Raw genomic sequence first — 15021 nt, forward strand, 5'->3', positions numbered from 1 at the left:
CAATCAAACATGTTGTTACTGTAAGAAGCCTTCCATTAGTTTGACTTAGTTTGAATAATTTTGCATATGTACGAATGTAAGCTTGTATCAGTAGAAGAGTACAAGAGCCGGTAACACAATGTACATGATTCCCTCACATTATACCAACATACCTCATATAGGGCCTACAGTGAATCCACGATTTCATGTTGTTTCACATTTGAATTGTAAAACCTAAAGTAAATTAAAGCCTACGTGTTTTTCATTTTTAAACACTCCCAACCGATTTTCTAGCTTTCGGCTCCTTTTCTTTGTTGAAAATTGGCTTCATCCGTTGTGAGTTGGTGGATCTGTTAGCGTCCAAAGAAGCAATGTCACTATCACGATTACTGATTCTATCTTGTACGATCGATCTGTTACCTGGAACACCCGGTACAGGATCATTACGAGAATTTATAGATTTCTGTTCTTGTAAATCTGGATCACGCCTAGGTTTAGGACGGTACGGACGTATCAACGATGAAGTATCTACTAATGACCTATCTGGAAAGGGTGTCGTTGAAAAGTTTTCTCCCACTTTAGACTCAAAAGGTCCGAATGATGATTGATAATCATCTTTCTCTGGGAATCTATTGGGAACACTAGATATAGAAAATCTATCTCGAGGTATATTCCAATCTTCGTACGTTTTAAAATTTGGGTACTCTCTCCTCCTTTTCCTATCCGATGGTATCGAATCCACCGACCAGAAATGTTCTCGACGAAGTCTTGGTTTTGCTGGAATTGTTGATAATTGGCGAGCACGATGCTTTTGTATTCTCCAATCATCATAATTTTTAAAATTTGGCACCCTATAGTCTCGTCGTTTATGATAATTCGGATTCAGAGAAAAGTCATTGGAACCCCGAGATGGCATGTTAGAATCAAGTTCGTTCTCACTAGTAAAATCATCAAATTCGGGTACTCTCCAATTCCTTCTACGATAATTATTGTAAAGCCTAGGAAACGGTCTCTTATCATATTCTCGATGATTGAACACAGTAACATGAGTTCTACTATCATCACACAGTAAATCATCCTCATGCAGGATGGGTTTCATTACCAGACTTTGATACCTTCTGAAATCTTGATCTGGAAAACTACGAAATCCGTCCATGACTTCTCGAGGTTGGTATCTACGAACTGGGGCAGTACGTACATCGTCATATTCGTAGTCAAAACGTTCTTCTGGGAAACGATATTCTCTACGATATAACGGTTTGAGATACCTCGGTTTATTTTGAATATATCTGACGTCAACTCGGTCTGGTAAGCGTGGATCTCTTGGATTGTTCAGATTAAAATTATACCGCGATGGTCTGTAATCATTATAATGAATTTTCTTTTCCCATGGATCTAATAATATCTGTGGAGAATCATATATCACCTCCTTTCTTGCTCTAGGATAATAGACTTTCGGTTGATAGTTAGGAGGATAACGTATTGGCCCCGGTCTCATACTTGGAGGAACGTAGGTTCTTGCTCCTATCCAGGATCCAGTGATGATTGTATCAACCCCAAACAGAAGAGTTGCTATGAAACCAACGATCTATTAAAAAAAAAGAAAGAATGCTAAGCCTAAAAATATAAAATGATAAAATATGCTATGGCTGGGAAAACAATGATACCGTTTAAAAAGAATTTTCGGTAAAAGGAACTTATGTTTGTAATAAGTTTATATAATTGACCGAGTCACAACTTAATATAGGCCGTCGATTCTGATAGAAAAAAAGCTGGTAGCATTGCAGAATGCCCATAACTCCATAACTGGTTTTCGACAGAACATGACATGTCCAAAAAATGAGTCTCTTCTGCTTTCTTTTTTAATCTGTTTTCAGGATCCAATATAAATGAGGCCCCACTCCCAAAAAATCCAACATTGGCTGCTCGTAGCTATGACCAACAATTTTTCAACGAGAGTGTTCTATGGCCAAAATGTTGATTGAGAAAATAAAGAATAAGATAGATTGAGATTTGAGATGATAAAGTATTATACAGATTTAGATATAAAAAAAAGTTGAAATAGGAGGAGATGATAAAATATATTATAAGATAGCGATGACGAAAGATAAGATATATTGAGATGATAAGAGATAAGATATATTGAGATGATAAAAGATAAGATAGATTGAGGTGATAAAGATAAGATAGATTGAGATGATAAAAGATAAGATATATTGAGATGATAAAAGATAAGATATATTGAGATGATAAGAGATAAGATATATTGAGATGATAAGAGATAAGATATATTGAGATGATAAAAGATAAGATAGATTGAGATGGTAAAAGATAAGATAGATTGAGATGATAAGAGATAAGATAGATTGAGATGATAAGAGATAAGATAGATTGATATGATAAAAGATAAGATAGATTGAGATGATTAAAGATAAGATAGATTGAGATGATAAGAGATAAGATATATTGAGATGATAAAAGATAAGATAGATTGAGATGATTAAAGATAAGATAGATTGAGATGATTAAAGATAAGATAGATTGAGATGGTAAAAGATAAGATAGATTGAGATGATAAGGGATAAGATAGATTGAGATGATTAAAGATAAGATAGATTGAGATGGTAAAAGATAAGATAGATTGAGATGATAAAGATAAGATAAATTGAGATGATAAAAGATAAGTTATATTGAGATGATAAAAGATAAGTTATATTGAGATAAGAGATAAGATATATTGATATGATTAAAGATAAGATAGATTGAGATGATTAAAGATAAGATATATTGATATGATTAAAGATAAGATAGATTGAGATGATTAAAGATAAGATAGATTGAGATGATTAAAGATAAGATAGATTGAGATGATTAAAGATAAGATAGATTGAGATGATAAAAGATAAGATAGATTGAGATGATTAAAGATACGATATATTGAGATGATTAAAGATAAGATATATTGAGATGATAAAAAATAAGATAGATTGAGATGATTAAAGATAAGATAGATTGAGATGATTAAAGATAAGATAGATTGAGATGATTAAAGATAAGATAGATTGAGATGATTAAAGATAGGATAGATTGAGATGATAAAAGATAAGATATATTGAGATGATAAAAAATAAGATAGATTGAGATGATTAAAGATGAGATAGGACAATATGATAAAATATAATAGGATTGAGATGATAAAATATACCATTAATTGTGATGATAAAAGGTAAGATAGATTGAGGTGATTAACCATATAAAGATAGATTTGGGACGACGAAACGATTAGATAGATATAAGTGAAAAATATATTGATACAAAATCAAATGTTGTAGATGATATTCAATTGAAAGTCAGAATATTCTATAACAAGATTTGTTTTAACAGAATTATACATTATGTATAACCACAATCAAGCTCAATTTTGAACATTGAATGAAGCATGCACTTTTTTTACTGATTAAATCTTAAACCTTAATTATTGGCAGAAAAAATTGAAATCTTACCGTTATACATGTTATAGTGTCAGTAAATTCCGAATTTAGTGTTGCTATAATGGCCGCCGAAAGGACACATAGCGACATAAACAGATACAACGTAAACTCCTATAATAAAATATATCAAAGCTTTCGTTACTATTGAAAACACATAGAATGGTCATTAAGAAGGTTTTACAAAATATTCTTTTAATAAGAAGAATAAAGCACTTTGTGTTGACGTAGGGTAATTGTTTACCAAGAGTAATGCAATTGAATGGAAGCCTTAAGAAATCATTGTTAACAATTCAGTTTGTTCATAGAACTCAAATGAATATAATATAATGGATCATATTTGTATTAAGGTGATCAATGAAAAAAATTACACCATATACTCTTATATATCCCCTATATGTGTTTTAGATACCTGTGAAAGTGTAGATAAGAATGAATAATAAATTTATTGAAGCTACACGGACTTGGGACATACATTATATGTGACTGCAAAATCATTCAAGTCACACAGGTTTTAAAGTACATTGGTTATGGCAAAAGTTCTTTCAAAATGCTTTTTGTGCATTTTAGACAGAGAATGTGGTCTCACCGTAAATAAAACACATCGACTTTCTTTCAGGTGACCTCGTGCCAAATGAAATACCAATGTTCCCAGACTGACAATGATTCCTAGAGCAGCTACAAATATCACCCAAAATATCCCAGTCTCTTGCAAACCTTCCAAAACAGCACATACCAGTATGACGATACAACATATCTAAAAAAAAAAAAAAAGGCAAAATGAAAAATTATTTGAAACTTCTTATGAAACTTAACAAATTAATGCTTATTGGCGACACATTAATACTGAGACAAGCTTGTAGTATGTACAATTCTCATTTTAGAATTATTTTCCACTAGAAAAACCGTCATACTTACTAATTGCAGGATCTTCAAAAATCCCCAAATAGTGATAAGAAAAGTGGAATTAAGAGCGCCACAGCAAATACCATCAGGATATTTAGCACCTTCTACAAGCCGATCTGGGTCACGATAAATATGAACAGGGAAGTTTCGTTTAGTCTCAGAGTACGCAAATGTTTTTTGTCTCACTCTGTTCATATCTGGTGTAAATCGCGCTTGGCTTGTAGGTATAACAGCCACTGCTTCTGGTGATTTCTCAACAAATATTGGTCTAGGTGGAAAGTTATTCGGACCAGTTTGTCTCATTGGGATATTAGGCAATGCATCGGCATCATCATAATATTGTTTTCTACTGTTCTTATTTTTAGGATCACGTTTTCGTTGCAACCTTCTCTCTGATGATAATTGTGAGCCTGTATGAAGACGTCGATCTGGCAGACTTTGAAAAGATCTTTGTCTTGGCGATGGTGGTGGTCGCCTATTTTGTCTACGATTCAATCGTGGTGTTTCTGGATCAGATGCCCGTCTGTATTGAATTGGTCTTGGTGATGGCGGTCCTCTTCTATTATTTCTTGGATTTCGGGGAGTTCCGGGGTCCGATGATCTTCTGTATTGATAATTATTTGGCCTGACATATCTGTTGTTATCGTCGTCAAGAAATTTAATTTTGGTAACATCTGTATTTTGGTATTGTGGCCTTGGTGATGGAGGAGATATACTTCTTGCATCTCGTTGTTTTTTATTGAAAGGATCAACAGGCTTTCCCCTTACCACTCCAAAATTGACGTCTTGAATTATTGACCTTTGGTAACTAGGAATATTTGGAGGTCGATCAAGTTGTTGAATGTTTTCAATGCGGTATCTTGGCTTCGGGGTTGGTTTTACGTCTCTTATAGATCTAGGTCCAGGAGGGTATTTTTTTCTTCTTGGGGTTAAAGGCCCAACCATCATGTATTGTGGATATTTCTACATATTAATGTTATTTCCTGCAATTACGATAAATAATGATTACCTTGTTGCTATATACAATTTGTATTTTTGTTCGTTTGTGAGAATTAGAATACACATATTGACCTAAGTTTTTAGATAATAGTAATGGTAATTTCACACCCAATTTGTAAAAAGTTTGATTTGTACAACTTTCATGTTTCCATGGTAGAAGTTTGAAATGCGAAAACCCATTGGGCTACCTGAAATCTCATGGAATAACATATGATCAAGTTTGAATTAATTCCAATGTAAAAAAATTGACTGTTATAAACGGAATTTCATAAAGAAACTAATTTTCAGTCATGTCAAGAAATCTTTTACATTCCACAAGTTCATACAGAACAACTGTTTTTTTTTCTAGAATGGCCCCCATTTAATTCACGACTTCTTTGAGTATTTTTTTTTCAAAATAGTCGCTAGTATTAAAAGTCCGATCAACATCGAATATTGAAATATATGAAATTTTTAAAATATTATTTCAATTTTATTAATGGACATTTTTGAGGAAAGAAGAAAAAGGGTATGAATGGTATTTGTCTATACTGTCTGAATTACAGAAAGAAAATAAGAAATAACTTACCGTATATAAGTATAAGTAGCCTTTACACCGACATCTACTGGCTACCCACATATATTGTATTCATATGCAAATCTAATATTTGGTTGCCCCCATATTAATAACACATAATGAAAACTATGCTTTCAATTCATTCAACAAAAACACCTAATCGATCATGTAGTATATACCAACCATTATAATAATAAGCCATTTAATATATATATAAACCGACATTCATTTTGCTATCCACATCTACCAATATGGATATCCATTGTTTAGGCAAGTGTATTTTACACCGCATCAAATAGGATATTCAGAGATAACTTCAGAGCAGATCATGGGTGAAGAAAATAGGGTTAAGGCCATAGCTATTCCAATTCCAAATCGGATTGAAAACAATGAGAAACCTCCCATCTCTTTAAATTCTCTGGTTTAAACATTTGGTGAAAAACAAGGGGGGGGGGGGGGGGGGGGGGGGCAATTTACATTCACTATCATTTACTAATGACAGAGTTAACTACAATACATCGACGCATCTAAAAAGCTAATGCTCTGGAAAGTCTGTCGTCACTGGATGTGACAAGTTTTTGGTAGTTTGTGTAATTAAAATAATTCCTCGAATGGTAGATTTTTGAATATTTTTCAAGCAGACTTGTATATCACGTCAAGCATGATTGCCTTCAAAGAGGTATCAAATTAATCTCTAATGAGAAATAAAATAAAAGATAAAAGATGTTGACCACATGATACCTGTGGCACCAGTCTGTATATTACCAGGCACCATGTATTATTATCATATTACACTCAAATAGACTCATCCGTGGGAACCATGTGGGTGAAGATATAATGGCTATGAAACGCGTCAGATTCTCAAAACAGTGGTAGAAAAGGAACATGTAAATGTTTTTAAAGCTGATAATAAGGTAGGCCTTTGTATTTCATTTGAATTTTCTTTTCTTTGTGAAAGTCGATCATCGACGGAATCTGTAGCCTATACATATGTATTTATATTTCATAGAAATATGGACGTCCTTTCAATGTCCTTCAACGGTAACTCATGATTCTGATAATGTGGATTTAAGTCTTTTAAAAATTCATTGTGATATCTCACATGTCATATGCTGTTATATTTTTTTTTTAATTCTTGAAAACGCTCAAAATTAGGCCGCAGAATTGTGCTAAAAATATGAAAGATAAATCAAAATGTCTGCTACAGTATATCGTATTACACATAGTCTTCATGCATGCTGCGAGATACACTTAATACAACCTATCATGAACCAGACTCTCCCATGTAAGCACATCTTTTATGTTTGGGTTGAGGAAAACTTCTTTCAATTCTGGTTGAACCGTCTCATAGGTGAGAATTCTGTTCTGTGCTTGTAACATTACATTACAATGAATCATTTTATTCTATTCTATTCTATTCTATTCTATTCTATTCTATTCTATTCTATTCTATTCTATTCTATTCTAATCTAATCTAATCTAATCTAATAAACCATATACTAATCCATTCTAATAACACATTCCATCCTTTTCTAGTGAAACATTCTATCCTACTCTATTCTTTTCTTGTAAACCATTCTATTCTCTTCTTGTAAACCATTATTTTATATTCTAGTAAACCATTTCATTTTATTCCATTCTGATAAACTATTATTTTTTATTCTAGTAAACCATTAATTTCTTATTTGGCTAACTATATACTCTGTTTCAGTAAACCATTTTTTTCTATTTAAGGAAACTGTTCTGTTCTATTTAAAAAAAAAAGGTTCTGTTTTATTTGAGTAAAATAAATTTTTTCTGTTCTATTTCATTTTGCTCATTTTCAGTATACCAGTTTTATCTTCTGAAACCAGTTTGTTGATTTTTTTGTAAACCAGTTTGTTCTTTTTTGAGTAAACTTTTCTTTTCTATTATTATTTTAGAAAACCTTGCATTTCTATTCCATTGAATTATTCTGATCTGTGTAATTCTTAGGGTTATCTACTTTCACAAACCTTTAAGATAACCTCATTTGACCACTTCCTTGTCATGTAAAGTACTATGTTATTACAGTTCCTTTTCTCTTTTTGTAGTGAATATCTCTAAAATCAAAGAATAAAAGATGGGTGAGCTCGATACAAAAGCTGAGATTGAGTTGAGGAAGTTAGAAAATGATGGACAAATCTTGTTTGAAAATCAAAATTATGAAGAAGCTAGGGAAAAATACTCAGCCTTGATAGCTGCCACAGATGTTGAGGATCCACATATTTTGCTGAAGCGAGCAAGATGTCATATGAATCTAAACGACTACCAGTCAGCGTATGCAGATGCTAAACATGCCTACAAGATCAACCCTAAGTCTCTAGAGGCCTGCATACTTTGTGGACAAGCTTCAACTCAGATTCTTTTATTCGAAGAAGCATTGAACTATTTCAATGATGGGCTGAAAATTGATCCTAAAAATAAGACAATAACCTTGAATCTGAAGAACCTCCATTCAAAAATATTAAGTGATTACAACGAAAAGGGTAAAGGGGCAGAAACCACATACAGCGCTGTTAAATTTTGTACACAAGATCCTTATCCTGGTGATAGTGATCTTCTTAACTTGGAATATGAGATCCTGGCTAAAAAATATAAAATTCCATCCGAAGATAAAGTAAATTTCGATGCAGTCAATAAAGAAGAAGCAGCTAAACATGCAGCCTTGGCATTTCGATTACGTAACCAAGATTTATCCAGCGCAATCCATCAATGTACATTAGCATTATCTAACGAGCCACCAAACTTGATCTATAGACAATTACGAGCTGATATGTACCTGGAGAAAGGAGATCATGTTAAAGCACTATCTGATATGTGGGCTATACCTAAACAAAATAGGGGTCCTGACATTTGGAAAGCTGGAGGTAAGGAAACTATATTTTCAATAAATGTCCGCTGAAATAGGCACCAATGCCCAAAGTTGGTATAATACTTGGGGACACACAAAGATGTTATGTTTGACCGCAGAGAATGTGTTGCCTATATCTTTTTGTAATATTCAGAAATATTTTTCTAGGTAAAGTTTTGATGTCTCTCGAGCTGCCAATCTCTGCTGAGTTTTGGTTTAGAAGAGCTACTAAGCTAAGTAAAGAAGGTGATGACGAAGCTGCCATGTTGTTTCAACAGGTTAGGGTTGACAGATTGTATAGACCTCTTACAGCAGGTTATCCTGTCAAAGTAGAATTTAAACAGTTTGGTCGCGGTGTGTATGCTACAGAAGACATCAAGGAAGGAGATATAGCATTTGTAGATAGCCCTGTAGTTAGAGCCATGATTTCAAACCCAGAGCATAAAATTGAAGCTTGTAGTCATTGTGCTAGATCATTGTTAACAGCTGCCCAATACTTTGGAGATGCTTTAGAAACAATGACTGAGGAGGAAAAGGAACTGGTCAATATACATTGGCCTGATGTTACACCTATTTATTGTGATGATTGTAGGAGAGTGAAATATTGTAGTGACGATTGTCGTTTAGAGGCTTGGGACTTGTATCACCAAATTATCTGTCCTAAATTAAACCCCGCTTCATCGGAACTGTATGATTTATTAGATAACGAAGGTTGGGGCATACGAGATGATGGTACTAAAGGCGAAATTTGGGGAGGACATTATAGTTTAATGATATTAGCTAACATCTGGGCTAGTATAATAATGGAAGCGAAACGTTTAATGATAACAGACGGTGCCACCACTGCTACAGTTACTCATTGGGCAAAGGCAAAAGCTCCATATAGAAGGTATGTCAAATTAAATACAGCATTTATGTGTGTTCAATGAATTTCTCAATGTGAAAGCTTGCTGATCCCCTCACTTTTTCCAATTATGATTTGCACTGGAAACGAAACCAACCCCATGGATATCTTGGGGTAACTTCACAATATTTTGTTTGCTTGATATTTTCTCGTGTCCAGAACAAGATCTTGAGCAATACAGTGGGTTATTGCAATATGCTGAATGGGGTTGGTGTCGTAAATTAAAGAGAATTGCAGCCTGGTGTGACAATGTTCCTTGCATGCCGAGTTCTCTGCTTCGTTATTCTTTCCAGAATGACTGATCCCTCTTTTTCTATCTACATGTATTTCACAAAATACAATGATGTTTTTGTAATGGCTTCCCTTCGTTCTCTGTGTTGAACAATTCTTTTAACGGGAATTAGAAATTGGAAATGGATGCATATCTCCTCCGGCAAGTTAAGCTGTCACTTTCAAGAAAGAGCGAGTTAACCATGCCAATTAATGTCTTTTCAGGTTCATTGCTTATGGAACTACCTCTGCGATTTCGCGGATGCCGCACATGCTTCCGGTTTTCCGAAGGGTATTCAAAAATAGCGGTCACGAAGGTGTCGTTTTCAACGTCACCGAGGAAGAATTTAACGGCCGCTACTACCAAGCTACATGTAATTTGCAAGAGTTCTCTGCTCGCTCCACACCTTATCACGCATTTATGAAGAAGCTCTCTACAGACCTCAGAGGCTTCCAAATGATCAAATATTTGGAAAAATCACCACCTTATGCAGGATTCTGCGGAATGTTTCCGTTACATGCTTGTTTAAATCATTCTTGTTGTAACAACGTCGAAATAAGAGATGGCGATTGTAACGGTACGCCAGGAGTAAACGTTGTTGCAAAGAGATTTATAAAAACAGGAGAGGAATTATTTACGTCATATATTGATAATAAGTTATCAAGAAACATTAGACGTGCGTGGTTGTACAAATCCTTTAATTTTTGGTGTCAGTGTCCACAATGTACTTTTGAGGGTGAAGATAAGAAAGAATGCACCAATTGCAACGCCAAATCAGAAAGTGAAAAAGCCTTCCCTTGTTGTAGCAAATGTAAAAGAGCATGGTATTGTTCGGTTAAATGTCAAAAAGAAGCATGGAGACGAGGTCACAAAAATATTTGTTCAAAACAAAAGTCTGGAACAGCTTAAACTACTTCTGATAATTTTCCGCCGGAAGTATCAGCGGGTGGCACAGTATAATGCTCGTCATCTTGTGGTCCTAGAATAGCGCAATATTTCGTTGTAAAAAAATCTAGTCGAGGACTACGTAATATGTTCTTCTATCAAAAGTGATAGCCATACATTTTATATTTTATTTATACATACTCAGCTAGCAACAAGAAAGAAACTTTCGTTAGGATACCTATTTCTCCAATTGTCATGGCGATCTCTTTGGATGTTGTCTTTAATTCTCAAACTTGAAAATGGTTTGGTTATTTATTAATATGAGTAATTTTGATTATATTTTATGTATTCTGTGTGCGATATAAGCATATAGTGATGTGGTCACTATTTTCTGTTTTGAAATAATCCAGAAATCAAACATATGCCTACCTCTTCATGTTGAATTCATTTTCTTATTAATTTATGTATTTTTTTTTTATTTATTTAATCTACTTATTTATTATTTCAAATAATGCCAAACCCTTACTTTTTTTACCATGAGACAATAGTCAATAAATAGATAAATTTGTTTATCATTCAAATTCCAATTGCATATTTCTTCTTCTTGAATTCTATCGCGTTGGATATTAAAGTTTAAGAAGCATAGGATTGCCATTTTCATGTCAAACACTTCATGCATATATCTTTACCACATGGGAGGGCGAAGGGGTGCGGTTATTAAATCTTGTCTATTGAGAAACTGATGCATAGGAGATGGACTACATCTTGGGTATTTAAACTTTGATTCTTGCATGGTAGTGTTTCTGTGGATGTAGAATAGACCTACGTTTGGTTTGATGCTTTTTATGTTGTTGTTCATGATAACATGAAGTCAAATCCTAGTATGGTTTCCTTTTATTGAAATATTGAAATTCTACTTTTCTATATTTACCTTCACCATCTTCGTCATTCTACTTCCTTCTCTTAATCTACTTCATTTCATTCGTTATCTTCTTGTGAATTATGAACACAAGGAACCTGGAAAAGAAGCCTACAAAATAGTAAACTACGCGCATCATAAACCGTTCCAAATATTTGCAAATGTATACATGCGGAAAGCTTTTTTTTCTGATTGGCAACCATGAGCTATAATCTAGGAACAAGGTGCTTCGGTAAACGCTACCTAAATAACTCGTTCAATTATGTTATACTACTAACATCGACTAACAATTTTAACATTGATTTTATAAAGCATGATCTTTCAACGATTTTAGCCTATTATCGTAGGTTTATATCGTATGGTAGTATTCATGTCTGTAGAAGAATGCCTCACATGTTACCAGTGTTCCAGAGAGTGTTTAACCATTATGGAGATAAAGAAAGCTTCTTTATCAACGAAGAAGAGTTCAATGGTCGTTATTACCAAGCAACATGTAACTTACAGGCCTATTCAGCCAGCATCAACCCTTATCATTTCTTCATGACGAATCTCTCGAAAACTTTGGATGGTTTCAAACTTCTCAAGTATTTAAATAAGAAAGCTCCGGATCCTCTATTTACTGGTATGTTTCCACTTCATGCTTGTCTAAATCATGATTGTGATCATAATATAGAAGTTCGGGATGGCTTTATGGATGATCTCGTAGGTTTGCCCGGGGTCATGATGGTTGCCTGTCGAGACATAAAAAAGGGCACCGAACTCATGACGACTTACATCAATCCACAAATGCCACGAAATTTGAGACGTTCGTGGCTTTATAAATCTTTTAATTTCTGGTGTCAATGTAATAAATGTAAATTTGAGGGAGATGATAATACATTCTGTACAAATTGTCAGAAAGAGTCCCAAACGCCAAATGGTTTCAAGGCATGTGGAAAGTGCAAGAAAGCTTTCTACTGCTCGACCAAATGTCAGAAAATTTCTTGGCAGAAGGGACACAAGTCCATTTGTATCAAATATGACGAAGCAGAAGCATCACATATATTAGAAATGAATAATAAACTTAGAAAAGTTTAACTTAATTTAATTAATATTTTGAACCTTAGTTTCGTTATTAGATTAGATTTTTGATTTTTCGTTTTATTAATACTGGTTTGTGTATAGTTTAAGCTTATATTATTTATTACTTATAACGGCAAGTGTTCCTTAATAATGTTGAAATAGGATATAAGAGGCTGGTGTCTTAAAGCTAGTGAGACACCTTTGAACATAAAATTGTTTTGACAGAAAAAAAACATTAATAACATCATAAAGAAAAAAGATTTTTGTGTTAAACATTGTTTTCTGGAATTTAGACATTTAATTTTCAAGTGTGCCTATATTAATTTATGTGTCTCTGTACAAATGTTGATTTTGCTTTCAGTAAATGAATGCATAAATGCTGTATTTTCAAAGTAAAATAGACTGAAGAATAAAAGAAATTGTGTTAAATTTCTTAAAACCAGATAGAACTCAATTTCCACTTCAAGAATTACTCCTGATATCGTTTTCCTATTCCTTTTCCTAAAGGACCATGACAAAAAGGGTTATGGAAGTCAAGATAGAATTCTGTTGTCACCAAGGTATAAGATCATTATGAATAATTAAAGATTTTAGAAATTTTCGGGGGATTTCTTTGTGTCTTGAATATGTGTAAATAGTCTTCAGATGTAAGCTTACTAGAAAAGTTCAAAAATTGCACAATTCCTTCAAAAATATCTCAAAATAAGAATTATACATTCTATTTCTAACTATGATTTTTCTATATATGGCAGAGTCTCAAGAAATGAAAAATCCTCATTTTAACATTCAAATGCAGATAGTTCTGTACATACATGGATTTGAAGGCTAAAATTTGGGCTATGAACACTTTTACTGAATTCCAGTTTCTGACACTAAAGTACAATTTGTCAAACGAATAGCGAATCTGTTCCTTTAATGAACAGTACAGACCTAAAGTTCAGGAAATATCATATGATGAAATGAGAAAAAAATGACATTTCAAGACAATCTTGATAAAACATCGTAAAGACCATCAAATATTTCCATTTATTATGTCTTCAAATTATTATAAACATAAAAATATTTCAATCACAAAGATATAGACATCTATATTTCAACTTTCAAATTGAAGTAACCAATGTCATTTTCTTTCACTAAATTTGTACATAACAAAGTATATTAATTGCAAAGATTCAAGAAATTGAATTACATTGACCTGAATTTGTTTTTAATACCATGTGTGTGATACCAGACACATATCATTGGCTTATGAAAGTGAAATTTGAAAACAAATGACTTCAGTGGTTGAAAATAACTACAATTCAATGCTAACAAAACGCACTAAAATGTCAATATTACTTTGTATATTATTTGATTTATTATAATTTAATATTTACAGTTAAATATAATAATTTATATTTTAAATATAGATCTAAATATACAATCTTATATTATTCAGCTATATACAGATATAAGGATACACAATAAAAATAGGCATGAGGTTCAAATGAGTGAAAAGATCTTTGTTTTGTTTTTAATACTTTTTTTCTCAATTTATGTTCTGTATGCACAAAATAAGACATAAAGGTGGATTATATAAACTTACCCTTTCCCTTGTCTGCAGTTTTTTTTATTTTTTTGGGTCATATCATATCAAATTATATGCAAATCAGTTTAACCATTTCACTATTAGAGATCCAAGGTGTTTAATTAAAAAAATAGAATTATCTTGAATTGTATTTCGTTTATATTTAAGTTTGAAATAATCTTTTTAATTTGATTTTTTTGGTGCACACAGGCTTATATATTCACACCTTAAGATTGTAAAGAAGCGACAAAGGAACGTTTTTACATTCAATCTGATTGAAATAATTGTTATTGTAGTTATGAAAGATGTTTGGCTCTTTACTTAGCTCATACTTACTGAGTGGAGTCAAGCTGTGAATAGACCTGGTACGGGTGCGGTGTAAGGTGCAGAATAATTGATACAAACGAAAATAGAACAAAAGAACACACAAGGTACTGGTCCAGACACAATGCAAATACGATTCTTTTCTATTATTTTCTACTGTATTGATAATCCTGCACCGTACACCACACTGTACATTGTTTATTCGCACCTTTTATTGAAATGAAATAAAATACCAAGTACTTTATTTTAATATTAAATATAAACACCAGTCCAAATTTTTTACAACATC

At 32.9% G+C, this 15021-nt stretch overlaps 3 protein-coding genes across 3 annotated transcripts; 2 read left to right on the forward strand and 1 right to left on the reverse strand.

Moving 5' to 3' along the window:
* Positions 1-247: 247 nt before the first annotated feature.
* On the reverse strand, positions 248-5318 carry LOTGIDRAFT_160843 (hypothetical protein; the record flags this gene model as incomplete). The annotated part of the gene is made up of 4 exons (XM_009056025.1): positions 248-1567; positions 3483-3581; positions 4057-4224; positions 4386-5318. The coding sequence occupies 4 exons, from the start codon at positions 5316-5318 to the stop codon at positions 248-250; spliced, it is 2520 nt and encodes an 839-aa protein (XP_009054273.1).
* A 2711-nt stretch (positions 5319-8029) lies between these two features.
* On the forward strand, positions 8030-11400 carry LOTGIDRAFT_232186 (hypothetical protein; the record flags this gene model as incomplete). Its single annotated transcript, XM_009056026.1, has 3 exons — positions 8030-8816; positions 8969-9689; positions 10200-11400. The coding sequence occupies 3 exons, from the start codon at positions 8030-8032 to the stop codon at positions 10882-10884; spliced, it is 2193 nt and encodes a 730-aa protein (XP_009054274.1). The 3' UTR covers positions 10885-11400.
* Positions 11401-11980: 580 nt separating this feature from the next.
* On the forward strand, positions 11981-12856 carry LOTGIDRAFT_160845 (hypothetical protein; the record flags this gene model as incomplete). Its single annotated transcript, XM_009056027.1, has 1 exon — positions 11981-12856. The coding sequence occupies one exon, from the start codon at positions 11981-11983 to the stop codon at positions 12854-12856; it is 876 nt and encodes a 291-aa protein (XP_009054275.1).
* Positions 12857-15021: the final 2165 nt, after the last annotated feature.

This window comes from Lottia gigantea (assembly GCF_000327385.1).
Source record: "Lottia gigantea unplaced genomic scaffold LOTGIsca_26, whole genome shotgun sequence".
In the NCBI taxonomy this organism is placed as follows: domain Eukaryota; kingdom Metazoa; phylum Mollusca; class Gastropoda; family Lottiidae; genus Lottia; species Lottia gigantea.